Below are 27,729 nucleotides of genomic sequence, written 5' to 3' on the forward strand. Positions count from 1 at the left end.
GGAACATACAGCTTGTACTGAAGTCCGAAATGGAATGCTTTCTCATCCAATGGTAATTCGTACAATTAGACTCCTCTTCTTCTTGCTAGCTCAAGTGGTAGACTTTCAGGAGCTTAGAAACTTAAATGAGAAATAGAGATCAATAACCATAGTATATACAATGGAAAGGAAAATTGTTATTCAGTAAATAAAAGTCAAGTAATTGTCATAAACATGTTTGATAAATAGTTAGAAATTATTAAATAAAGTCAGGATATTTTGCTGTGTTCAACATCAATTTTACTTAAAGTACTTTCTAAGTACTAGACCAGAATAATGGTGTGAATGTTCAACTCTACTTTGAAAGGAGTGACTGTGCTGAACTATGGTTCTCTCTCCCTTAAGTCATCTTTAGAAAAAAACCTAACAGCAAGTTGTCCACAGAGAGGCCTATAAGAAAGGTTGTGAGTATAAATAGAAGAAACAGAGGTAGACTACAGTAGGAGAAATGAAGATTTCAATACAGTATTTCACTGTCTGTTTCAGAGAAGAATAACAGTGGACAGAATATTGTAAAGACTTGTACATAGGACCATAAAATACCTGTGGCAGGTAACCCTTCCAGAGTTAAAGATGCATCATTTCCATTAGAACCCTTGTTTCTTAGGAAGGAAGGAAGAATCCCATGCACAGCTATAGACTGGGGACCGACGAGCTGGGCAGCAGCTCTGCAGAAAAGGACCTGGGGGTAACGGTGGATAAAAAGCTGGATATGAGTCAGCAGTGTGCCCTGGTTGTCAAGAAGGCTAATAGCATATTGGGCTGCATTAAGAGGGGCATTGCCAGCAGGTCACGGGAAGTGATTATTGCCCTCTATTCGGCATTGGTGAGGCCGCATTTAGAATATTGTGTCCAGTTTTGGGCCCCCCACTACAAAAAGGATGTGGACAAGTTGGAGAGAGTGCAGCGGAGGGCAACCAAAATGATTAGGGGGCTGGAGCACAGGACTTATGAGGAGAGGCTGAGGGAACTGGGCTTGTTTAGTCTGCAAAAGAGAAGAGTGAGGGGGGATTTGATAGCGGCCTTTAACTACCTGAAAGGGGGTTCCAGGGAGGATGGGGCTAGGCTGTTCTCGGTGGTGGCAGATGACCGAACAAGGAGCAACGGTCTCAAGTTGCAGTGGGGGAGGTCTAAGTTGGACATTAGGAAAAAGTTTTTTACTAGGAGGGTGGTGAAGCACTGGAATGGGTTACCTAGGGAGGTGGTGGAATCTCCATCCTTAGAGGTTTTTAAGGTGAGGCTTGACAAAGCCCTGGTTGGGATGATATAGCTGAGGTTAGTCCTGCTTTGAGCAGCGGGTTGGACTAGATGACCTCCTGAGGTCCCTTCCAACTCTAATATTCTATGATTCTATGATTCTAGGGTATTTCATGTCAGTTGTGAAAATTCACTCCTGACATAAATTTATCAGAAAGTGTAAACAGGTGACTAATTGTGTGGAGGGGGAGGGGAGGAGGTTTGGGTGTTTACAGATTATTTTAAAATATGAATTAATTCAATTTATAGTGAGAACAGAACAAATGTACTTGTGATCAGAATCTTTCAAGTGGCTTCCTGCACTATTGACATGGTTTAATGTTCAAAACAGATTTGTAAGTATGTATTAAAAGGACTAACTGAACAAGTATGGGGAAACTAACATCCTGATCTGTCACCTATGTTTAAAACAAAATTAATGATGAACTTTTTAAAAGATTTTGAAATATGTAGCTGTGTTTCTCTCACTTCCACTTTCTGCTCAGGCCTGGAATGGAAAGTGCTGGAAAGCACATGGGAAAGTACAAGTCCTTTGTTGTCCTGGCTTTTATGTAGTCATTTGTACCAGTGTAAATGATAACACAGGGTACAGGACAGGAGACTGACAAGCCCAATATTTCCAGCCAAATTTTGCTGCCGAAAGAGATCCAAATAGTTTATATAAGTTTCAGGTAAACAAATGAACATCTAGAATTGCATTCTTTCTGGATCTGCTGAGGGCTGCTCATTATTTATTAGCTCTGTGATATAACCTAATTTGTGAAAAATGCATTTGAAATGACCAAAACTTGAATGTTTATTTATCATGCCCTCTGTACTGCACATTTTCTGGTCAAGTTTAATTTTTTTTTTCAGTATCATGATTACATAATTACGTGTTGCAGTTTTAGATACTAATTGTATTGATATCTTTACTTACAGCAATTCTGTCCCAATACATAGTTAAACTAACTCCCTCAATATAATACAATAAAATCTTAAATTATTGTTAACAGAAATACCATATCAAAATAAACAAAAAGGCAGCCAGAGATTAATTGGGTCCAAAATATGGCAGCACAGTAACATGATCCTGGTGCACCTTTTGTATCATGATGTGGTTAATCAGTTTGCAGGTAGTCTGTAGAATTAGGTTACCTAGTCCAAATATCTGATACCCACTAGATTTCAAACTATATTATGTTGGTTAGGAGTGAAGTGAGGAAACCAAATGCTCTGGCTGAAAAAGGCAAATAGAGGACTTGCAGTTAGAGTTGAGATGGAAACTGGTGAGCATGGGGATTGGGGATTTGGGGTTTCCACGAATGGATCTTTCTTGTTAAGTGCTCTGCGGTTGAAAATGTTGTGGATATATTTTGTACATCTTATTCTTTATACACAATCCTGAAGCTCATCTTGAATGGCCTCCAAATAATTTGCAATGGTTATCTCCATAAGCAAAGGATTACATTTTAAATTGTCCTTGTCTTTAATGGATTTTCTCTTCATTTTCCAAGTTAAATTCATCCTTCCCCACCCACATTTACTTTTCTTTTTTAATACATTATTTGTTTATAATGTCCAGTGTAAGCAGACCTTTTCCTTTAGACAGAATTGCCTTTGAATATTAATGGGATGATGATCCTCATCTCAGAGATCATTGATCCAATCATTTCCTCAGTTTAATGGCAAGTACAGAAGAGGAGGAGAAGGTAATAAACCCTATTGCCAAAGGAGGCTAGCCTGCATGAAAAATGGGATGATTTGTAGATACTCTTTGGGAGTAAAGTGTGGCCAGTTCAATATGATATGTGCACCAAGTTGGGGCACCCACAGAAAAGGGGCATGGAAACCAGAAAAAAGGGCCTGACCAAAGGTCAGAAGGCAGCACCACAGGCTGCACCTGCCCATCCCTTGGTGTGGGTTTCACAGGCAACAGAAGAATCATAAAATATATAAGCCAGAGTCAACTGCCAAGTACCTACATAATGAAAGCTGCTAGCCATACCTGAGGTACCTGGATTATGGCCTGTTGCTTTATGCTGTATATGCATCATGGGTGACAAGTGTGACATTGCCATAAAATGAGCTGTTGGGCACTTGCAGTACAATATTTGATTATTATATCCCTCTCTGATGTGTCCAACTTGCTAACTCCCTTGTGTGACAGGCGGCCAGTCTGGACACTGGCTCGGGTTCTCTTTGTCGGCTTCATTTTTTCCACAGCTCTGCACTTACAAGGTTGCACAGTTTTGGGCCAGCCCTGCCTTCTGCGATGTCCATTCCATTCCTTGGTCCACTTTACTAGATTACTGAATAATTGTTTTGATTTGTACCAGGAAAGTTGCTACCCACCGCCATGTGTGCAGGTGCTTTTAAGTTATTTACAGCCTCTTCTCTAACACATTACCGGAGCACAGTGCGCAAAACACAAATATTCAATGACTGTATGTTTGCCTTTCTTCACTCTTGGTGGTTGATTTTACAACTTGGATACTAGGATGAGAAGTCTAATGGGAAACCTAAAGTATATAGATAGACGGAGAGCAAAAGAGAGGACAGATATCAGCTGCAAGACATGCCCCTATTTTATGAGCATTTCTTCTTGCAATTTTAAGCTAGCTTTTCTGCTGGAGTGATCACCCCACCTCCCCTTATTCAGGCTTTTCCTCCTAATTCATATTTTCAACTCCAGTATAGTTAACTAGGAATCTCTGTGTTTTTGTGGGCTTGCCTTATAGTCTTCAACTCCGTTTGCTGTAATTTTTATGGTGTAATTATCACTATATGGAACAAAGGAGGTAGGTCAGGTACTAGGAACTCTCCTAGACTGGTGGTTCTCAACCTGTGGTCCATGGACCCCCAATTAGATCTAAAGAGTCCTCAAAAGACCTAGACTGAAAACTGACTGAACAGAATTCAACTATATACACAGACAATAGATTTCAACTATATATACAGACAATAGATTTCCAAAGGGGGCTGCATCTCCTTTAAAATTTCGAAGAGTCTTCAAATGAAAAAAAGGTTGAAAACCACTATCCCTGACTCTCCTGTTCTGGTTTCTTGTGTAGCTGGGAAATAGTAAATTGCGAAGAGACCAATGAGAAGAGATGACTATCATAGTGACTATTGAGCAGGTTGATGTCCTTTGCTATGTATGACAGCTGCCTTCCTAAAGTCACAGGGCATGTCTAGTGCAATTGTTTGCAGAATTTGAACCATTATTATCGTCATTGTCCTCCTATCCACGTGGTAGTTGCTGGTTTGTTGACAGTCAAATCGTGGCGTTCAAAGTAAGGAGGCTGTAAGAACTAAAATCTGCAGAGCCTTCTAGAAAACACAATGGGGTGAGGTCACCTGAGAAAGGGGAGGGGCAAGAGCTCGGTTCAGATGTGCCCCTTTGAAACCACTTCGAAAAGATGCTAAAGTAGCACGTACGTATTGCTCCACGCGAGCTCCATTTCCGCTTCCAGTTCAGAGACAGACCACACATAGAGGCGGAGGAATGTGCCTGGAATGGAGCATCTGACTCGCTACAGCCGTTGCTTTCACTGGCTCTCCCTGTCCCCACTGCTGTGATTGTAATGGGACTTCTGCTGCCTCTTCCGCTCTCCCCCTTCCCCCCCCGCCCCCCGCTTCTCTGCGGCGTCCCACCCACCTCCTAAGCCACTTGCTGTTCGCCTTCCATTGCCCTGTACACCTGTGAGCTACCCCTCAGCCCTGCGCTGTGTAGCTCTGGCCACACGATCAGTTGCTACTGGCTTCTCTCATTCCTTGATATAAGTGGACCTGTCTTCTGCGCAGATGCTTTGGTTCACTGCATCGCTCCTGCTTATTTTTACCCTTTTGCTGCTGCCTGTCTGTGATTTTCTGTCCCATCTGGGAAAATAGCCCTATGAGATTAGGCTGAGATGATATTTTACCGCAGACTTTCGCTTCACTCTCCTTTGGACGCTGGATTCTCTGATGAGATATCTACTTGAAGTATAGGACGTATGTGTATTCTTTTGTTTTCCGGCTCGGACATGTTCTCTCTTTGGTCCGCATGTGAACTTCCCAAGGATGTCAGTGGGCGATCAGCACGTGGCAGTAGGAGGAGACTATTTCCTTTTCGCTGTTACCATGTGTTGTGGTTCTAAGAGACGCGCCTTCCTAGGAAATAGCCGGTAGTGCGAAACCACTTAAATCCCACATTCCTGTGTGCCAGGGTAAATGCGTTTTCTTCTGAAGTGTTTAGTTTTGTATTAAACCCTAAACCTCACACCGCGCTCCCACGAGCACTGTGCTGCGAGGTGGCGAGTTAACAAAGCTCCTCGGACTGCGCACGCTCAGCAGTAGGGAGCCGGCGCGAGGAATTCTCCGTGCAGTTATTGGCTGGGACTCTGTGTGCCGCTGTTGACCAATGAAGTAGCTGGGGATCTGGCGGCCCTTCCCGCTGTGAACTGGGATGAGGCAGAGACAGTGAGAGCCGGGACTGAGCGAGCGCTGTGCCGGAAAGCAATGCCCGAGTCTCAGCCACACAGGCCAGTCCCGGCACTTCCCGGGGCGCAGCATGAAGGGACGAGCTGAGGATTTTTAAGGGAAATAGACGGTGCACACGCCTGCTTACGGAGCTGCCCGACTGGGAGATGAAACGCGCTGCTGGACGGAGCCGCTGGGTAACTGCATGGCAAGTACTTAGTCTGTTGTTTTTGTCTGGCGTTTCGGAGTGGGCTTCCGCGGCCATTCGCTATGCTATACCCGAGGAAACGCAAAAAGGCTCCTCGGTGGGGAACGTGGTAGCCGATCTGGGCTTGGAGCTCCAGCGGCTGTCTGCTCGCAGGCTCCGGCTTGTGTCTGGAGGCAGCAAGAAGTACTTTGAGGCAGATCTGAAGAGCGGGCTGGTGTTTGTGAACGAGCGGATAGACCGGGAGGAACTGTGCGGGGCCCTCTCTCAGTGCACCTTGAGCTTTGAGATTGTGGTAGAGAACCCGCTGGAGTTATACAGCGCTGCCGTGGAGATCCAGGACATCAATGACAACGACCCAGCTTTCCCCTCTAGCCGAATGAGGCTGGAAGTCAGTGAGTCCGTGGCGCCTGGAGCGCGCTTCCCACTAGAGAGCGCGCAAGACCCTGATGTGGGGAGTAACTCTTTGCAGACCTACCAGCTCAGCGGCAACCAGCATTTTGTGTTAAACGTGAAGACGCGAGGGGATGGCAGCAAATATGCGGAACTGGTGCTGGAAAAGGAGTTAGACAGGGAGGAGCAACCAGAACTGCAGCTGGTCCTCACAGCACTGGATGGGGGGAGCCCTCCCAGATCTGCCAGTGTGCACATCCAGATCGATGTTCTGGACGCTAATGATAATGTGCCGGTCTTTAACCAGAGCACCTACCGGGCCAGTGTAAAGGAGAACACCCAGACAGACACTCTGGTGGTCAAAACCAGCGCTTTTGATTTGGATGAGGGGCCCAATGGAGATATAGTTTACTCCTTCAGTAGTCACACCCCTGCCAAAGTGGGAGAGCTCTTTGCACTGGACTCTGCTACTGGAGAGCTGAGGGTCAAAGGGCACCTGGATTACGAAGAAACTGTTTTTTATGAGATTTACATACAAGCTAAAGACAAGGGCCCTAATCCTGGAGTAGCTCATTGCAAAGTACTGGTGGAAATCATTGATGTAAATGACAACGCGCCTGAGATCACCGTGACATCGGTATACAGCCCGGTGCCTGAAGACGCCGCCCCTGGGACCGTGATAGCTTTGCTGAGCGTAACTGACCTGGATTCTGGAGAAAATGGCCTGGTAAATTGCTTTATGTCCACTGGCATCCCTTTCACTCTCAGCTCCTCCCTTAAAAATTACTACACATTGAAAACCAAAGCAGCTCTGGACCGGGAACTTGTGTCCGAGTATAACATCACCATCACAGCCCGGGACGCGGGATCGCCCTCGCTCTGGGCGGAAAACCAGATACTAGTGCAAGTGGAAGATATCAACGACAACCCCCCCAAATCTCCCCAGCTCTCCTACGACGTGTATGTGGCGGAAAACAACCTCCCCGGCACCCCAATATTTAACGTAAGTGCCTCGGATCCAGACCTAAACCAGAACTCTCGGCTCTCCTTCTCCATCCTGGAAAACAGCTCCTCGGGCAGTGCAGTCGGCAGGTATTTCTCTATCAGTCCGGAGAACGGCACCATTTTCGTCCTGCTCTCCCTGGACCACGAAGACATGATGGAGTTCAGAATGACAGTGCATGTCCGCGATGGCGGCACGCCGGCCCTCGCCACCAACCTCGCGGTCACTGTGTTTGTGACAGACCTGAATGACAACGCGCCCAGAGTTCTCTACCCGCCTCCAAACTCCAGTTCCTTCCACCTCGAGATGATCTCGCCGACAGTCAGCGCCGGGCACATGGTCACCAAGCTCGTGGCCTGGGACGCCGATTCTGGATACAACGCTTGGCTCTCGTACATCCTTCTTCAGGCCACCGACACCAGCCTCTTCTCAGTGGGGCTGCACAGCGGGGAGATCAGCACAGCTCGCCAGCTGCTGGAGGACGAGGCTCCTAAGCACACTTTGGTCATCTTGGTCAAAGACAACGGGGAGCCCGCCTTGTCCTCTAGCGCCACCGTCACAATATCCGTAGTGGAGACTGCTAAGGAGGCCCTGAGGGACGTCACCGAGGTGTCCACCACACACGACAAAAAGAAGCACTTGACTTTCTATTTGATCCTGGCTGTGATCTTGGTCTCCGTGGCCTTCTTTGTCACCATGATCGGGGTGGGCATTTTTAAAGTTTACAAATGGAGGCAATCGAAGGAGATGTTCAGCTCCTCCAGGAGCTCCCTTTACAGAACGCCGGGACCTTTCACCCACATAGACGCTGTCCGCCGCGGATTTGTGCCCCCGAACTTCTACCAGCAGGTGTATCTTACCACGGACTCCCGCCAGAGTGACCTTCTGTGCAAAAAGCCCTTCACCCCCAGTCCCACCGGGAGCCAGCAGAACACTGTGAAAAACTGTGAGCCCGGCTTATATAATCAGATAGTCGGCACAACGGGCAGGGGTCCGGCTCCCGGCGAGGTAATGTAGTCCTCTCACCTGTATTTGGTAATGTGCTCTCGGCTCGCACTAGTTACACACCAAACCTTGGCTTGTCCTGTAGCCGTGAACCCACTGCGTTCCTCTGTGTTGTATCGGCATTTTGTGAGCAGGAAGAACGGATCCCTACCGTTTTCCCATGTTATATTCCTTAAATTAAGTGCATTTGAAAAGCGTCATGGTTTGTCCTGAGCCCTCCCGGAAGTAGATTTGCAAGATTTATATGGTCTCTAGTTTAGGTTTTGGTTTGGATAAAGGGATCCGGGGATATATCTCATTAAAGTAATCACATTGAACAATGTATATTTAATTAAATCTTCTGCCTCAAAAGACCGTGGAATCGCTGCATTGTGGGAGCGGTAATGGGACTTTATTTATACAAGTTAGTAGTTGAAGTCTTGGTTTGTGAGACGCAAGAGTAACCCTCAGAGGCTGCTAAAGTTAATCTAAGGCCCACTGTAATTTTTCCTCGCCTAATCTATTATTAGCTGTATTTATTTTACTTCATAATAAGACTGTGAAGCGAGAGGTTTACTCGACACCTTTGAGAGGGGATCAAATACCATGTATTGGAGGCGAATGGTTTTCCCTATCACTAGCCAAGTGTTTAGGGCTCATGGTTGTGTAAAGAGCTGAACTCTCTCAACTTCCACTATGGTCAGGGGGAAATAAGGGCAATCCTCACTCGGCAGATTTGCGGACAGTATTAGAGTCCTCCCAGTGTGGTTCAGAATCAATATAATGGGTAAGTGAGAACTGGGGTGACCCGGTGTCAAAGAAAGAAGCTCTTGGTTCTTTTACTTTAGAGTATTTCATTGGCATGGTGTGGTATTACATCTTCATTATTTCTGAATTAATTGTACCTGTTAATGTAAGCATCAGGCTATTTTAATTTTGTGTGTGATTTCATCTGAAAAAGTATTGCTCTTAAAACAAGTAGTGTTCCTTAGAAACTTGCTGTTGGTGCAGTCGCTGGTTATGTAAGAAATTAATGCTATATCATAAGCGTTCCTAGAGTTTTTTTTTTTTCTCTTTTTAAGATATTATAATGGTTTGAGAATGGGCTTTCAAGTACACTAAATACCAGCTATTTCATACTACCATAATCTGTGATTGTATTTAACACGTAATGACAGAAAAGCAGTGACTATCTGGTTGTGGTATAATGTTTCACTGCCTTTCTCGGTTTTTTCATGCAATTTTATTTCCCCCATAAATAGATCAAGGGTGTAACATTTGCCTTTGGCTATCCTTTGTGTATATGATAGCTGGGATTATATATTTCAGTTGTTTTCAGCATTTGAATGAGCTGGATAGGGTTTTGCTGTAGACCGGTTTGAATGAGAAGTCAAGAATTAATTCCACCTGCTTTAGGTTTTTTAAATACTTGAAATAGTATTCATTTTGCACCTCAGTAAGCAACAAATTGGCGGAAGCTTGAGTGTTGTAGTCTATTTCCGTTGTTCTTACTAACTGATGTTGTGCAGTCGTAACATAGGAGCGTTCTATTCTATGTAAGTGTTTGATCATGAGGAATAAGACAATGTGGTAAATCCCTGGACTGGTAAGAGTTTAGGATTTCTGTGGCTGGTGTTATATATAATTTGTGAGACATATATCTTAATGCACATATGTTTTCTACACAAGAACACAAGAATATTGAAAAGGATAGGGTGGGAAATACTGTATTTTGTAGTCTTGGAGAAAAAGAGTAGGAAATAATACATATGTAAAAGCTTTGAAAAATTAACCTTGTCGCTTTAAGAACCTCTCTGCTGTGGCTATTGGCTGAGCCACTGTGGCGCTGTCTGCCAATGAGGTGCTGAAATTAGAGTGCATCAACTCTGCTACTCCAGAAAATACAGCGTAACCCTTACAACGCTGCCAAAAAAAGGCAGAGAAAGCAGGAACAGGAAGAGAAACCTCGCTCTGGCTGCTGCAGATTAGATTTTTCGGGTATCATCATTAAAGATCTGCACCCTCGGCCAGGCCAGCTTCTGTGTCTAGCAGCCAGCGGCGGAAATGGGCTACAGAAGCCAAGGCAATAAGTGGAAAGGGCCATCTCTTGCTATTTGGATTTAATTTCTGGACAGATTCGCTATTCTGTCCCCGAGGAATCCCGGCAGGGCGCCTTTGTGGGCAATATAGCAACAGATTTGATGCTGGATATTGATTCCTTGTCGGCTCGCAGGCTGCAGGTCTCTGGAGAAGCGAACCAGCAGCATTTCCGAATGGATCTAGGAAGCGGGACTCTGCTTATAAACGATGCAACCGCCCGGAAGGTGTTTTGTGGGCTCAAGTCTAGCTGCATTGTGCAGTTAGGGTTTGTGATTGAAGATCCCTTGGAAATGTACCAAGCAGAGGTGGAGATCACAGACTTGAATGACGATCCTACCAGCTTTCTCAACAGAGAACTGGATTTGGGAATATCGGTGTCAACGTCCCGGGACAACGGATCCCGCTGAAGATAGCACCGGATCCTGACATCGGCAGTAATTCTGTCATCGGCTACAAGCTTCACCCAATGATCCCTTTGCTCTGGAAGTGAAGAAGCTCAGCGATGGGATTCTCGTTCCAGAGCTGCTGCTGGGAAGGACTTTGGACAGAGAGAAACAAGCCGAATGCCATTTGGTGTTAACAGCCCTGGATGGGGGTATCCCGCCGCGATCCGGGGCGGCACAGCTCAGTGTGTCTGCTCTGGACGTCAATGACAATGCACCGCTCTTTGGGCCCTCTGCCTGCTGGAGAGCGCGCCGCTTGGCACCCTCCTAATCCAACTCAACGCACTAACCCAGACAAAGGCTCCAACGGTGACGTCACCTATTCGCTCAGCAGCCACGCGTCCTAGAGTGTCTCAGGCCTATTCGCTGTGCGCCCGAAACAGGGCCAGTCACACCGCTGGACTTTGAAACCAATAGAAATTATGAAGTTGGCATCAAAGCTAGATAGAGATGGGCGGGCGCCGGCCATGGAAGAGCTGCAGGTTCAGCTGGACATCGTGAATGTCAATGACAACGCCCCGGAAATCGTACTGACCTCGGTGCTGGGCTCCATCTCAGAGAACGCGGAGCTGGGGACCGTGGTAGAGCTCAACACCGTCCGGGATCTGGATTCGGGGCGACTGGAAAAGTGACTCTCTAGATCCCCGAGCACCTGCCCTTCGGACTGAGATTCTCCTTCAGAAACCAGGTCTCCTGGGTCACTGCAGCTCCCTGTACAGGGAGGAATCTCCCGGCTACGTAAACCCTGTCACTGTTGCCGACTCCGGATCGCCGCCTCTTTCCGCCCAAAGAGCCATCGCGCTAAACCTGTTCGACGTGAACGACGATCCGCCTGCCTTCCCCAAATCTTCCTGCAAGGTGTCTGTGAGGGAGAACAACCCCCCGGCGCTCTGCTATTCTCTCCATCTGCATCTGACCCAGACTTAGGCCAGAACTCCCTCCTTTCCTACTCCTTGCTGGATACCCAGCGACAGGAAATGCCCATCTCCTCATACATTTCCATCAACTCCCAGACTGGCAGCTTGCACGCCCTCCGCTCCTTTGACCACGAACAAAAGCAAACTCTTCTGTTCCAGGGGGACCCGTCTCTCTGTTCACCTCTTCATTCTGGACTTCAATTACAACGCTCCTGCAGTTATTTACCCGCGGATCAAACCAGGCTCTGTATTTCTGCAAACCCTCCATCCCCCAGCCGACGCCTGTCACTTGGTGACCAAGGTGATGGCCGTGGACTCAGATTCCGGCTAACGCCTGGCTTTCTTATCAAATTCTCAACGCCACAGATCCTGGCCTGTTTGCGGTATTCCCTTATACCGTGGGGAAGAGAACCGCCCGCGCAATTCACGGAGATATTTTGCCCCAAAAGCTTATCGTCCTTGTCAAAGACAATGGGGACCCTTCTCTCTCAACCTCCCTGACCCTTACGGTCTCCATAGAAGACAATTCTAATGACGCCTTCCCTGAATTTAAAGAATTTTCCACACCGCCAGCGGGCGAGTCCCACTTGACCCTGTACCTGATTCTGTCCTTGGCAGCGATCTGGGTCATCGCCTTTGCCACCTTCCTTGCCCTGCTTTCCAGGTGCTTCAGAGAAAATGCGGCGTGGGATTATCGCTGCTTGGGAGGGAGCTGCTCATGTATCAAACAGTCCAGCAGGAGGCGGGACGAAGTCACACACTCGAGTGGAATTCTCAGCATCCAGCTTGGCGCTGATGATCCTATTAAATTCATCGAGCTGGGGGGAAATGCCCACATACCCCAGACTCACAACTACGGAGCCTTTGTTTCTTCAGCCTCCAGGAGCAACAGCTTACTGTCGTTGAAACCTGTGAACATATCACCAGCGGTGACGTTTCCCCTCCCCACCTACCAGTCAGCAGACAGGAGCCTGACCAAAGAGGTGAGAAGTGCTTTTGAGCGAGGTGAGGATGTCAGAAGCCACTCAGCTGCAGGGCGAGATTATAGAACTCCTGGACTAGAGTGTGTGGCTGAGCCTCGCTTCCGATCGAGGGTTAAAGGAGAACAGTAAAGGACGATTATAACCCCGCCCCCTTCTTTACAACTTCGTCCTTTACAAGGGTTTAGCGGAATATTCTGCGTCCGGTCATCACATAGCACCTTAAAACGAACCAAGAATGATGGCACGTAAGATAAATGACCTTTAATTTGGTAATAATTTATATTGCTAATATTAGTGTTATCTTGTTTATTGACTGACCGGCCCCCATACTGTGAATTGTAAATCTGGTCTTTGGAACAAACCCATAACCGCGACTAAGTGAAAATACTTTATAAGCTCTCGGTAAGTTAGTACTTAAAGTTCAGTTCATCATCTGGGGCATGCAATCGTCCGCTGTTGGTAAATTACCTTCTAGCGCTCTGAGCTGTGCTGGCCTTTTAAGAGCACCCACCTCCCGCTCAGCCTATAGGCGGAGCGTGGGTGATTCTCTTCCACCAATCAGACGTTGCTGTGGCGGCGCTGATCGAGTCTCCTCTGACTGCCAGCGGGACGGCCCCTCCCCCTCGCTCCTGGGCCAGGCGAGGCGCTGCTGTGCTGCTGCTCTGCCGGGAAAGCAGGGAGCGCCATGGCCGCTGTGCCGCTCTGCTCTCCCTGAGGGTCTGAAACCCATCGCCTGCAGCTGCTCCCAGCTAGTGGCTTCCTTGGCTGTGCCAGCGCGGAGCCGAGAGAGCTCCGGGAAAGGGAAAGGGCAGGGCGGCTTCCCCTGGCTTGGGCTGCATTAGGCACTCAGCGGAGGGGAGCTGGGGGTTCTTAGAATCATAGAGTTGGAAGGGACCTCAGGAGGTCATCTAGTCCAACCCCCTGCTCAAAGCAAGGCTAACCTCAGCTAAATAATCCCAGCCAGGGTTTTGTCAAGCTGCAGTTTAAAAACCTCTAAAGATGGAGATTCCACCACCTCCCTAGGTAACCCATTCCAGTGCTTCACCACCCTCCTAGTGAAAAACTTTTCCCTAATGTCCAATCTAGATCTCCCCCACTGCAATTTGCTCCTTGTTCTGTCATCTGCCACCACTGAGAACAGCCTAGCTCCATCATCCCTGGAACCCCCTTTCAGGTAGTTAGAGGCTGCTATCAAATCTCCCCTCATTCTTCTCTTCTGCAGACTATACAAGCCCAGTTCCCTTAGCCTCTCCTCATAAGTCCTGTGCTCCAGCCCCCTAATCATTTTGTTGCCCTCCGCTGTACTCTCTCCAACTTGTCCACATCCTTTTTGTAGTGGGGGGCCCAAATCTGGACACAATACTCCAAATGCGGCCTCACCAATGCCGAATAGAGGGGAATAATCACTTCCTGCGATCTGCTGGCAATGCTCCTATTAATGCAGCCCAATATGCTATTAGCCTTCTCAGCGACCAGGGCACACTTTTGACTCATATCCAGCTTCTTACCCACTGTAACCCCCAGGTCCTTTTATGCAGAACTGCTGCCTAGCTCATAGGTCCCCAGTCTGGAGCTGTGTATGGGATTCTTCCGTCCAAAGTGCAGGACTCTGCACTTGTCCTTGTTGAACCTCATCAGATTTCTTTTGGCCCAATCCTCCAGTTTGTTTAGGTCCTTCTGTATCCTTCCCCTACCTTCCAGGGTATCTACCACTCCCTCCAGCTTAGTGTCATCTGCAAACTTGCTGCAGGTGCAATCTACCCCATCCTCCAGATCATTAATGAAGATGTTGAACAAAACCAGCCCCAGCACCAACTCCTGGGGCACTCGGCTTGTGACCAGCTGCCAGCTAGACATGGAGCCATTGATCACTGCTCATTGAGCCCTATGCTCTAGCCAGTTCTCTATCCATTTTATAGTCCATTCATTCAACCCATACTTCTTTAACTTGCTGATAAGAATACTGTGAGAGACCATATCAAAAGCTTTGCTAAAGTCAAGGTATATCACGTCCACCGCTTTCCCCACATCCACAGAGCCAGTCACCTCTTCATAGAAAGCAATCAGGTTGGTCAGGCATGACTTTCCCTTGGTGAATCCCTGTTGACTGTTCCTGATCACCTTTCTCTTTTCCAAGTGCCTTAAAAATGGATTCCTTGAGGACCTGCTCCATGATTTTTCCATGTAGTTCCCTGGATCCTCTTTCGTCCCTTTCTTGAAGATGGGCACTATATTTGCTTTTTTCCAGTGATCAGAGACCTCCCCCAATTGCCACGATGTTTCAAAGATAATAGCCAATGGCTCTGAAATCACATCAGTCAACTCCCTCAGCACCCTCGGGTGCATTGCATCTGGCCCCATGGACTTGTGTATGTCCAATCTTTCTAAATATTCCTGCAATGACAAATGGGCGCTTTGCTTCTGGTTTCCGTCCTGCTGCAGGGCGGTGGGCAGGTGGCACAGATCCGTTACTCCATCCCAGGGGCTTTGGCCAGGGATGTGAATAAGGATTGGGTCTGGATGCTGCCCACCCGACAGCTGCAGATCCTGCCAGGCTTGGTAGCGTCTTGGTGGTGAGGGCGCGGATAGACCGAGAGCGGCTCTGCGCTCCCGCCCGCGCTGTCTGCTGTAACTGGAGCTCCTGCTGGCCAAGTAGCTGCCTCGCACCGCGTGGAAGCGGAGTTTCTCGATGGCGTTCCTCACTGGCGTCATCCGCGCGGAGACTGCCGAAGCCTTGGACATTGGAGGCAACTCCGCCAGCAGCTGCCGGCTGAGCCCCCCTGGCTCTTTCCCCTGGAGTGTGAAGAATCATAAAGACAGCAGCAAACACCCCGAACTGGCGTTAGAGAAAGCTCTAGGCAGGGAGCAGCGGGAGCTTCCCCGCCTGGTGCTGACAGCCCTGGTTGGCGGGCTTCCTGCTAAATCCGGAGCTGCTCGGAGTGCAGTCTCAGACTTGATGCCAAGGACAACCCGCCCGCCTTTGATCAGCCTGCATACAAAGTAAACCTGCTAGAAAATGCTGTGGAGGGAACTATGGTGATTAAATTAAATGCCACCGACAAGGATGAGGGGACAAATAGTGATGTCACCGGTTCCTTCAGCAGCCACACTCGCCAGAAAATCCGGGGGTTGTTTAGCATCCAGGATACTGGAGATATAGAGTCCTAGGAAATGTGGATTATGAAGATAGCAGTTTAGGAAATCGATGTGAGGGCCCAGGAACCAAGGATCTCCTTCCATGGTCGCCCACTGCAGCGTCTTAGTGGAGGTAACTGATGTCAAGGACGACGCCCCTAGCTTTAGGGTCACTTCGCTCTCAGCCGCGGGGCGAGCGGACACTCTGGCGGCTCTTCTCAGCGTTAGTGATGGTGACTCCGGGGAAAACGGAGAGGTTCAGCTTCTGGTCCCCGCAGACACACCCTTCTAGATCGTACCGTCCTTCAAGGACCGCTACCCCTTGATCACCAGCGGCCCCTGGATCGGGACAAGGTCTGGGAGTATCAGGTTGTGATCACAGCTACAAATTCAGGATCACCACCACTTTCCAGCCAGAACAGCCTTTTTTTGCACATATCGGATCTGACCGATAACCCACCCCGCTTTTCCCAGCCTGCCCAGCAAGCCCTAGTGACCGAGAACAATGTTTTGGGGGTTTCCATCTGCTCCGTATCCGCCTTTGATCCCGATCTGGGCCAGAACTCCCTGCTGTCTTGCCGCACTGTGGATAGTCCCGTGCAGGGGTGCCCGTTTCCTCCTACGCCTATGTCAGCTCCGAGATCGCCACCACCTGCTGCAGCTCATTCGATTATGGACAAATCCAACAGTCAGCTGTACAGATACAAGCCAGAGACAGCGGGTTACCTTCTCTCAGCACCTGTGGGACTGTCTCCATCTTCATCCTCGACCGGAATAATAAAGCGCCTCTGATTATCCATCCTGTGGCTGGGAAGGGGCTCCTGGCGCAGCAGCCCTTCCCTTTCTCTTCACGGGCGGGGCACTACGTGACCAAAGGGCCAGCTGTGGCCGCAGACTCCGGGCGGAAGATAGGACTCTCCTACAAACTGCAGCTAGCCACAGACACAAGCCTCAATTCAAAGTCTCCACATACAGCAGAGAGAGCAGAACTACCCGAGCTCCCCTTGTACAAAACTCCCAACCTCCCCCATAGAAGATTGTCCTTGTGATCCAGGCCGGTGGGGACCCGCCCGTGTCTACCACGATCGCTGTGATCATGAACACAGAGCAGGACCCTGACCGGAGCTCATGAGACTTCAGGAGGTCTAACCTGGAACAGGATGGCCTTTCCCACCTGACAATGGCTCATCATTGCCCTTGCAGCAATCTCAGTCCTTTCTGCAGCAATCTCAGTCCTTTCTGCTGTGGCTTGCGTATTTTTAGCCGTGAAGTGCCTTCGAAACGCAAGAGCCAGAGACTCGGTTGCAACTTAGACTGCTTATCTACAGGGAAGAAATACCCTGCAGGTGAGGAGACACTGATAGAGATCTTCAGAGCCTGGACGAGAAACTGGAGTTTCCCACTGCTTTTGGGGGAGATTTTCTTTCTCGTTGTTCTCTCCAAAGGTCTCGTCAGGCTCCATTGTCAGAGGGAAGCAATTTCCTGTTTGCAACACCCTTTAATCAACCGGACATCAACAGCACAGGCACTCTTCTGGCCGGCAATAACCTCAGCGATCTTGCGAGGGGAGAAGTGAGAGACAGTAACATACAATAGATAGGGTGTGAGTTAATGTCTTTTTGTGATGTCCTTAGCATGTTGGTGAATTGCTTTTATTGAAGATGACTTGCGATTTGAAAACGTCTGTTTACTCTTTGGTTTTGAGTGAGGGATTAGATTTAATACCGGAGTCCCTGGTGAAGAAGGCAAGATATTTCTGTCAACTTGCAGAGCATTAATGATTGTACAATTGCCCTTGTACAGCAGCCTTAGAAAAGTACACAGTGGCATTATGAGTCTCTGCAAATCTGCCTTGTGCCTTTAAAATACACTGAAAGGCCTCAAAACCTGTATGGTGTATGTAAACAGACTGCTGTTCTGGGGGGTGAGGGGGAATGATCGTGGTAGTGTTGGGAGACCCTGACGGATTTCTAAATCTTGTGTTGAAAGGTGGCAGTGGCTAGGTGTTTAGAAAGTGCTCCGATCTATCTGGTTATCCGTAAGGTTTCAAAGTGATATTGGGGGCTATTTCGCCAAATGCATGAAACATTTGATGTGGAGGGGTCATCGCGCTTTCATAAATATATTTTCCTAGCGATTGAAAACACTCTCCAGCGACCAGAGTTCTGCATTCATCACAGCCCAGGATTTGTCCTTTGTTCAGATGAGATGGGTGACATCTGAAGTCATGACTGTGGTTGCTAAAGCAAAATAATGAGGATTTGTGCCTTCTATGCTTCCACGACGTGCTGTTTCCTTGAGAACAAGAATCTGAGCTGCTAAATTTAGCTGCCAGAACCACTGACTAAAGCTTGTGAAATGTAATTCTGGGGGAGTTGGTCCTTCTGACGCGGGCTTGTGGCGCGCGTTTCTGCAGCTTTAAGGGTTTAGGAGGCGTTGTCATTGGCCGGGAGCGGATGGAGCTGTCATCCAATGAGGTGCTGATCTAGGCTGTGGGGATCTGCTCTTCCTCTCTCTCTACCCCCCTCCTTTTCCTCTGGCGCTGAGGCTATGATTCAGTTCCCCTCCCCCACCCCACCCCCTCCACTCAGTGACTAACAATCGCTGCTGCAGCCAGGCAAACCCGAGAGCCGTTCAATGAGCCGTGGAAGGGAATATCGGGGATTTTAGAATCTCGTATCCAGAGCCCGGTGCCTCCTGTGTGCTGGGACAGGACAAAGACTGTCTAGGAGAGGATAGCTCGGAAATGGAGCCCAGAAGCCCCGGGCAGCCCGCTTGGAAATGGCAAGTACTGAGTTTGTTTTCACTGTGCGGCTGGGGCTGGGTCTCTGGGCAGATTCGTTATTCAGTGGTGGAGGAGTCGGAGCTGGGAACCGAGGTGGGGAATGTGGCGCAAGACCTAGGCTTAAACGTGGCGGATCTTTCGGGTCGCAGGCTGCGCTTGGGCTCGGAGGAGAGCAGGCAGTACTTCGCGGTGAGCCTGGCCAACGGCGCTCTGCTGGTGAATGAAAAGATAGACAGAGAGAGGCTGTGCGGAGCCAGCGTGGGGTGTGTGCTGCCGGTGCAGGTCGTTACAGAAAACCCCCTGGAGCTCTTCCGCCTGGAGGTTGAGATTCTGGACCTGAATGACAATTCGCCCAGCTTTCCCACCGCCCATCGCCTGCTGAGGATAGCCGAGTCCGCCACCGCGGCTGCGCGCTTCCCTCTGGAGAGTGCCCAGGACCCGGATGTAGGGACCAACACTGTCAGCTCCTACCGACTCAGCCCCAGCCCGCACTTCTCACTGAACGTAAAGACTCTTAAGGACGGCAAACTCTTCCCGGAGCTGGTGCTAGAGCAAGCTCTGGACCGAGAGGAGCAACGGGAACACCAGCTGGTACTGACCGCTATCGACGGGGGAAATCCTGCCAGGACCGGAACTGCGCAGATAACTGTGGCTGTTCTGGACATCAATGACAATGCACCTGTGTTCGACCACGCTGTCTACAAGGTCAGCGTGATGGAAAACACCCCTGCGGATACTCTGCTTATTCAGCTCAACGCTACTGACCCTGACGAGGGCCCCAGTGGAGAAATACAATACTCCTTTGGCGTTCACACTTCTGACTCCGTCCGGAAGTTGTTTGTTTTGGATCCTCCCACTGGCGCAATCCGCGTTCAGGGAGCTGTGGATTTCGAAGAATCAGGTTTCTATGAAATCCACGTGAGAGCCAGAGACAAGGGCGTGCCGGAAATGGAAGGACACTGCGTTATCCAGGTGGAAGTAGAAGATCTCAACGACAATTCCCCAGAGGTCCTGCTGACCTCCTTGGTGAATCCAGTACCAGAAAACACCCCACTGGAGACCGTGGTGGGGCTTTTCAATGTGCGAGACCGAGACTCGGGTGTCAATGGGGAAGTGAGTTTAGGAATATCCCCGAACCTGCCGTTCAAAATTAAATCCTTTGAAAACCACTATGCACTGATCACCCGCGAGACGCTGGATAGAGAAAGGGTCTCGCAATACCTGATTGAGCTGACTGCCAGAGACGCAGGGTCTCCCTCCCTCACCACGGAGACCACGATATTGCTGAACATTTCGGACGTCAATGACAATCCGCCTCGCTTTTCTCAGACTTTCTACAACGCCTTCCTGAAGGAGAACAACCCGCCGGGCTCCTTGCTGTGCACCGTGTCTGCTTCCGATCCCGACCAGGGAGAAAATTCCCGCCTCACTTACTCTATAGCGGGAAGTGAGATCCAGGATGCGCCAGCCTCTTCCTTTGTTCATATTAACCCGGACAATGGCAATGTTTACGCGCAGCGCACTTTCGACTTCGAGCTGCTGCAGGTGCTGCAAATCCACGTGGCTGTGCAGGACTCTGGGTCTCCCCCTCTCAGCTCTAATGTTACTGTCTATGTCTTTATTGTGGATCAGAACGACAACCCCCCGGCCATTTTGCACCCGGTAACTGGCAGAGAGGGCGCAGCGCCCCAAAGGATACCTCAGTCGGCTCCCGCTGGCTACATGGTCACCAAAGTCACAGCAGTGGATGCAGATTCTGGCCATAACGCCTGGCTCTCCTATTCGCTGCTGCCACAGTCTACAGATCCTTCCTTGTTCCGGGTAGCTCCTTACACGGGAGAAATCCGGACCGCCCGTGCCTTCCAAGACACAGACCTCGCCGCGCAGAAAATCGTCGTACTAATCAAGGACAATGGGGACCCAGTTTTGTCCTCCACAGTCACCATTCTGGTTTACTTAGAAGACAAAGCGTCGGAGGAAAACTCCAAGTCTCGCGATTTCCTTACAAACCCCAAAGATAAATCCGACCTGACTCTCTATCTAATTATTGCGCTGGTGGCAATTTGCATGGTGTCTCTAGTTACTTTCATCGTATTATCTGCAAAGTGCCTTAGGAAAAGAGACAGCGATTCATCATGTTGCTGCCTGAGCGAATCGCCCTCTAAAGACTTTTACAAACACTCCAGCCCTAAGCTTCAGTTGAACACGGACGGCACGTTGAAATATATGGAGGTGACACTCAAGCCCACAGACTCTCAGAGCCAGTGCTATCGGACCTGCTTTTCTCCAGGGTCGGACAGAAGTGACTTCACCTTTATGAGACCTATGAGTTGTCCCCAACCCAGTGCCCTAGCGATGGAAACTGATACTTTCTTGTCTGGGACAAATACACTGAATGAATCCGGTCAGGTGAGATAGCGCTTTTGCTCTTCATTCCTCACAAATGACTTGGTGTCTTGAAGCGTACATGATATGTGATCAAAGACAGAGCAGCCCATGTGATTTGTATCTAGGTATGAACTGTGAAAAATGTCTCACCATCATGAAGTGCGCTTGGGCACCCAAAGGTTTCTTTGGTTTGGTTTATGTAAAATAACGCTCGAAATATTTGTATGTAAAGCAGATACTCCAGACACACTAGTTCTCACACAATGAGCTGTTCATTAATTTGTGAATCAGAAAATCCTAGTTCCTTTCCTTGCAGGGATTTACTTCACTGGATTGTGTCTTAAACAATGAAAAGTTTATAACACGGTTATGACAGGAAGTGTGAAAGAAATTAATTACATGAAATTAATCTGAACGCTCTAATGGGGGAAGGGAGGGGAAAGGAGAGGGACAGACATTTATTATTTGTTCTCATTTAAGTAACTTTCAGTTCCAAATGAAACCGGCTGCACATTTTCTGAACCTTATTTAAAGAGTTTCAGTTCATGTAAAATATCAGTGTGTGTTTTCAAGAAGTGCTTCTATTTTGCAAATAGGTAATCCAGGTCACACGTCTACAAGCGTTAATTCTCACACTCCTGCTTAATTCACAAAGAGTTGGCTTTGTTTCTCATTGTCTGCTGTTTGCCTGGTGTCTCTAGGTTAAAATCTGCAGGTTCCACGGACCTTTGTTACACAGTAGCAACTTCCGCACATGGATTGGTGCTTGTGTTGCTGTCCTGGGAAGGAGGTTAGTGATTGGATAAAGGGGAAGACACTCTTAACCAATGAATAAGAGGCTAATATTGGAGATCAGCACGTACTCTCTCCCCTTCCCCTCCGGAGCTGTATCTGCCTCTTTCAATATGTGCCCAAAACAATGAATGAGAAAGATAAACAGTGACCGCAGACCCCTTTCTGTCGGATACTTTATTACAGAGCCACAGTTCATCTTCCAGGAGTTTAAGCAGACACGCTTTCTTTGCTGTGTGCATAGCTTCTCGCTGTGGATTTTAGCAGGATGCTAAGATCAGGAAAGTCTGCCTGGTGCCTGGGACGCCTGTCTTTCTTTTATCTGTGTTTGTTTTTGCAATGCTCTTCCGCACAGATCCGTTATACCATCCCAGAGGAACTGACTCGAGGTGCCTTTGTGGGAAATATTGCTAAGGATCTAGGGACAGACCTGGCAAAACTCGCGGCTGCTAATCTGCAGATTCTTTCTGACTCTGATTCCCAGTATTTCTCTGTGAATGTGAACACCGGCATTATAGTGGTCAATGATAGAATTGACAGAGAGCAACTCTGCGGGCAGAACTCCCGGTGTTTCTTGCATCTTAAACTTGCTATTGAAAATCCAGTGGAGTTCTATCGCATTGAAGTGGAAATATTGGATATAAATGATAACCCTCCTGAATTCCCGAGTACCGAGATTGCTTTACAGATCTATGAACTGGCCTCTCTGGGCGCACGCTTTCCTATCCATCAGGCGCAGGACCCGGACGTGGGCTCTAATGCTTTGCAGACCTACCACCTCAGCGCCAATGAGAATTTCAATCTCAACGTGAAGGCACGTACAGACGGCTGCAAATTCCCAGAGCTGGTGCTGGAAAGAGCGCTGGACCGGGAGCACAGAGCTGTCCACCATTTGGTCCTGACAGCTGAGGATGGTGGCTCTCCCCCCAGGTCCAGCAAAACACGAATTGCTGTCCAGGTTCTAGACGCCAACGATAACCATCCAGTGTTCGATAAACCCTCCTACCAAGCACGCTTGGTGGAAAACTCGCCCTCAGGGACGCTGGTGATTCAACTGAATGCCACCGACGTGGACGAAGGGCCTAACGGAGACGTACGCTATTCCCTCAGCAGCCACAACTCCGAAGCCTTGCGCAGGATATTTGCAATAGACGATCAAACGGGAGAAATCCGAGTTGAAGGGAATGTAGATTTTGAAGAAGCTTCTGTCTATGAGATTGAAGTTGAGGCCAAGGATATGGGCTCCCCCACGATGGAGGAGCATTGCAGCGTCGTTGTAGAGATCACTGATGTGAATGATAATCCTCCGGAGGTGGTCCTCACCTCCTTCTCCAGCTCCGTGAGTGAAGATGCCCCTCCCGGGACTGTAGTCGCTGTGCTACACGTAAAAGACAGAGACTCCGGGGAGCATGGGAAGGTCCAGTGCCATCTGCCCAGGAGCCTTCCCTTCAAACTCCGCAAAGACTTTGAGCAGCAGTATTCCCTGCTCACCAGTGAACCGCTGGACCGCGAGAGCCGCTCCCAGTACAACGTCACCATCTCCGCCTCTGACCTGGGAAGCCCGCCTCTCTCCCGACACACCGTTCTCTCCATCACCCTCGCAGACATCAATGACAACGCGCCGCAGTTCCAGAGATCCTTCTATGAAGTCATCGTGAAAGAGAACAACCAGGTGGAGAAAATCCTGGTCACGGTGTCTGCAACCGATCCGGATTTGGGCCAGAACTCGCGCCTTTCCTATTCTCTTCTGAGCACCCCGGGGAAAGGTCCAGCTGCGGATCCCTCCACATATATCTCCATAAACCCAACAAATGGACACATTTCCGCGAAGTTGCCTTTCGATTATGAGAAAACCCCTTATTTCCAGTTCCAGGTGGAAGTCTCAGATGGCGGCTCTCCAGCTCTCAGCAGCAGGACCGTGGTCCACCTCTTCGTCACAGACCAGAATGACAACGCCCCAGGGCTCCAGTTCCCCTTGGCCGGGAAGGACTCCACAGTACAGCTCAGGATTCCTCGCTCTACCAGCCCCCACGCCTTAATAACGAAGATTATAGCGGTGGACCTGGACTCCGGGCCAAACGCGTGGCTCTCTTACCACTTAATGCAGGCAACCGACCCCAGTCTCTTCGGAGTGGCCCTCCGCTCCGGAGAAATCAGGACCACTCGAGTCCTCCAGGAGCAGGATGCTTCCACGCAGGAACTCTTCTTGGTAATCAAAGACTCAGGAGAGCCCCCCATGTCCACCTCTGTCACCCTGGTGGTGTTGCTGGAGGAGAGTGCCCCGGAGGCCTTCAGGGGATTAAAGGCTCACGGGGCGGAAAGTGAGCGAGTCCCCAGGTTAACACTGTATTTAATCGTTTCACTAGCGATCCTCTCAGCCATGTCACTGGCTGGCTTGGCGGGCCTGGGTGCCCGGTGTGTCAGGGGTGATGCACGTGCTGCGGCTGACTGCCGTGTGAACGCGGACACTCTCCAGGTCCCCCCACACCCCTTGTTCGGACAAGCACAGTACCAGCCCAGCCTGGGGGACGGCATGATCGATGTACAAGTGACCGCCACAGCCCCCCCTGCCCGGGGGTACAGATCCTGCTTTTCTCCCGTCTCGGACATCAGCGAGTTCACGTTCATGAAACCCTCCGTAAGCCTCGGGAACCCCTCGGGCAGCAGCCCGGCTGCTCCCAGCCGCGTCACTGAGGTGAGCTCCCTGACTGTGCCAAGGCTGCGTCCCCAGCCCGCCCCCGCTGTGACCTGCAGCGTGTCTGGCTGGGCCGGTGTGTCTGCAAGGCACCAGCGCGCTGCCAGGCCAGCACTAAATCGCCGGGCCTGGGAGAGGACAGGGCCGCTCTCTGTACCGCGTCTGCCCCCCTCCCCTCCCTTCCCCGCTCCCCGCCCGGCTTGTGTGTCAAGCCTCAGCTCGCCCTTGCCAGCCGCTCTCCCCGATCTCGGTGCTCAGCACCTGCTGTTTGGGATCCTTTGCCGGTGACTCCCTGCCAGCGTGCGTGGGGCGCAGGCTGGGTGAGTCTGGGGCAGGGGCACCGCTGTCGGGAGGAGGGATTGTCACTTGTCAGCACCCACCGCCCGCCGACTTTCTGCGTGGCTCTTCGCCAGCCAGCCGCTGAACTGAGCGTTTGAGATCCACTGGCAGTGCCCCTCCCCCCCCCCAGCTCCGGCTGCAGCCCTCAGCCCCCCCGGCAGCCGCTAACCCTCTCGGGCACCCACTCGGAGCGCCTGAGGACTGGACTTTGGGGGCGTTGAACCGGCGGCGCGAATTCGCGGGCGGCAGCTGTCCGGGCAGGAGGGGGAGGCGGCGCCGGGTGGCTGCAGTCACACACCGCGGAGCTCGGCATGGCCGGGAGACAGAGTTTGCGATGGCAGCTGCTGCTCCTCGGCGCGCTCCTCTTTCTGCCGGACCCGGCTCCCGCCCAGACACGCTACTCGGTGCCCGAGGACCGCGAGCCAGGCTCCTTTGTGGGGAACCTTGCCAAGGATCTGGGCGTGGATGTGCGGAGCCTCTCGGCCCGCAGCCTCCGGCTGGTCAGCGAGGGCGGCCGCCAATACTTCCAGGTGAATCTGGTCGACGGAGCCCTGCTTATGAACGAGAAACTAGACCGGGAAGAGCTGTGCGGTCTGAGCTCCACGTGCTCCCTGCAGCTCCAGCTGGTGCTGGAGAGCCCGCTGCAGCTGCACCGGGTGGAGGTGGAAATCCTGGATGTCAACGATAATGCGCCGCGGTTCCCGAAGAAGGAAGTTTCTTTAGAGATCACCGAAGTAGCGAACCCAGGGACTCGCTTGCCCCTCGAGGTAGCGGAAGACCCAGACATGGGCGCCAATTCCATCTCCACCTATGAACTCAGTGCCAGTGACCATTTTGCCCTGAGCATCCATGTAAGGGGAGATGGCGTTAAAATGCCCGAAATCGTGCTGGAAAAAGCCCTGGACAGAGAAAACGTGGCTGCCCATCATTTGACCCTGACAGCTCTTGACGGTGGGAATCCGGTTAGATCAGGCACTGCCAGGATCACAGTTCACGTCCTAGATGCCAACGACAACCCCCCTGTGTGTGATCCGCCCATTTCCACAGTTTTTCTAGAAGAAAATGTCCGGGCAGGGACTCTGGTCACGCAGCTAAACGTCACTGACTTGGACGAAGGCCCGAATGGGGAGGTTGAATATTCTTTCAAAACTAGCAATAATGCACCTGATAAACTCCTCCGCCTCTTTAGCCTGGACCCTCGGACAGGGGAGATCAGAACCAAAGCCCTGCTGGATTATGAGGACTCCAGCGCTTACGAGCTCGCAGTCCGAGCCAGAGACAAGGGCTCCCCTGCAATGGAGGGACACTGCAGCCTGCGGGTGGAGCTGGTGGATGTGAACGATAACAGCCCGGACATTGTGCTGACCTCCCTGTCCAGTCCCGTGCAGGAAGACGCGCCCCCGGGAACTGTGATCGCGCTAATCGGCGCCAAGGACAGTGACTCCGGGGAAAATGGACAAGTCCATCTGCAGATCAGGAACGATCTCCCCTTTACACTGGTGAGCTCCTTCCAAGGGCACTACTCCCTGGTCACCGCTGGCCCTCTCGATCGAGAAAAGGCTGCAGGGTACAACATCACTATCACGGCCACGGACTCCGGCTCCCCTCGGAGGTCCACACAGAAAACCATCTCCCTCCAAATCTCCGATGTGAACGATAACGTGCCCCAGTTCTCCAGCTCCTCCTACACCGCCCACATTCAGGAGAACACCCTGCCCGGGGCCTCGGTGCTCTCTGTATCCGCCTCTGACCCCGATGTGGGCGGCAACTCCAAGCTTTCCTATTCCATCGTGGACAGCGGAGCGCAGGCTTTACCTCTCTCAGCCTATTTCCATATAGACCCGCAGAACGGCACCATCTCCACCTGGCGGGCCCTGGACTACGAGCAGGAGAAAGTGTTCCAGGTGCCGGTGATGGTGAAGGATGCTGGGGCCCCTCCCCTGAGCAGCACCACCACTGTGCACGTGTTCGTCCTGGATCAGAACGACAACGCCCCCACCATCGTGTACCCGCCCGTCCCCCAGGGCTCCCCCTTCCAGCAAACTGTCCCCTCGACGGCCCAGCCTGGCTACCTGGTGACCAAGATTGTGGCCGTGGATGCCGACAGCGGCCACAATGCCTGGCTGTCCTACCGGCTCCAGGAGAGCAGCGAGCCGTGTCCGTTCCGGGTGGAGCGCCACTCGGGGGAGATCCGAATAACCGAGGCGCTCAGGGAGTCAGAGGCGCCCCACAGGCTGGTGGTCCAGGTGCGGGACAATGGGACCCCACCCCTGTCAGCCTCAGTGGCGCTAGTCATCTCCCCCGAGGAGAGGACTGCACAAGACTTCGCCAAGGCCTTGGACCTTCCCAGATCGCCTTACAGGGCATCCAGTGTGACTCTCTACCTCATCATCTCCCTGGTAGCCATTTCCCTGGTGTCATGCGTGATGCTGGCAGTCCTGGGCGCCAGGTGCCTCAAATCTGGCCCTGGAGCTGCGGGCTGGTCCCTCTCATGTTGTTGTAGGAGGCCAGGCCGGAAATCCACATCGAACTTCCCCGGGCAATTGAATCCGGAAGGCTTCATCAAGTATCTGGATGGAGGCGGAGCTGGCCTGGTGTCCCAGGCGCAGCACTATAAATCTTGTTTCTCTCCAATGTCTGACCAAGGGGATTTCCTCTTCCTAAAACCCTTCAGTCATTCTACTACTGGAGAGAGCATGGCTGCCTTTGATCAGGTGGCCAGCGCATTAGTGAGTCCTTGTGATGGGGTAAGCTGCCCGTGTGTGTCCTGCTGTCCTTTCTGCTCAGTGTAACTGTCCATAAATATCCAGATTCACCACTCTTCTCTT

At 50.6% G+C, this 27,729-nt stretch overlaps 2 protein-coding genes across 11 annotated transcripts in view; both read left to right on the top strand.

Moving 5' to 3' along the window:
* LOC137165623 (protocadherin gamma-C5-like) overlaps window positions 1-27,729 on the top strand; it is a 336,971-nt gene that overhangs the window by 280,668 nt on the left and 28,574 nt on the right. The window contains exon 1 of one of the 10 annotated variants that reach the window (XM_067566934.1): window positions 5,492-8,348. The exons of 5 other annotated variants lie outside the window; for them this stretch is intronic. In XM_067566934.1, the coding sequence (XP_067423035.1) occupies window positions 5,907-8,348 (2,442 nt within the window). In that variant the 5' untranslated portion in view covers window positions 5,492-5,906. Of the gene's footprint in view, window positions 1-5,491; window positions 8,349-18,283; window positions 21,097-24,358; window positions 24,563-24,909; window positions 27,649-27,729 lie in introns of those variants that run through there. 4 more of the 10 variants (XM_067566933.1, XM_067566943.1, XM_067566935.1 and 1 more) reach the window with 4 other exon arrangements.
* LOC137165890 (protocadherin gamma-C5-like) lies at window positions 21,830-24,326 on the top strand. The gene is made up of 3 exons (XM_067567397.1): window positions 21,830-21,865; window positions 22,223-24,188; window positions 24,292-24,326. Exons 1-3 carry the CDS (start codon window positions 21,830-21,832, stop codon window positions 24,324-24,326), a joined length of 2,037 nt encoding a protein of 678 aa, XP_067423498.1.

The sequence above is a fragment of the Emydura macquarii genome, unplaced genomic scaffold, assembly GCF_026122565.2.
Source record: "Emydura macquarii macquarii isolate MOO-44397 ecotype Brisbane River unplaced genomic scaffold, CSIRO-AGI_Emac_v2 contig_2768, whole genome shotgun sequence".
Classification (NCBI taxonomy): Eukaryota; Metazoa; Chordata; order Testudines; family Chelidae; genus Emydura; species Emydura macquarii.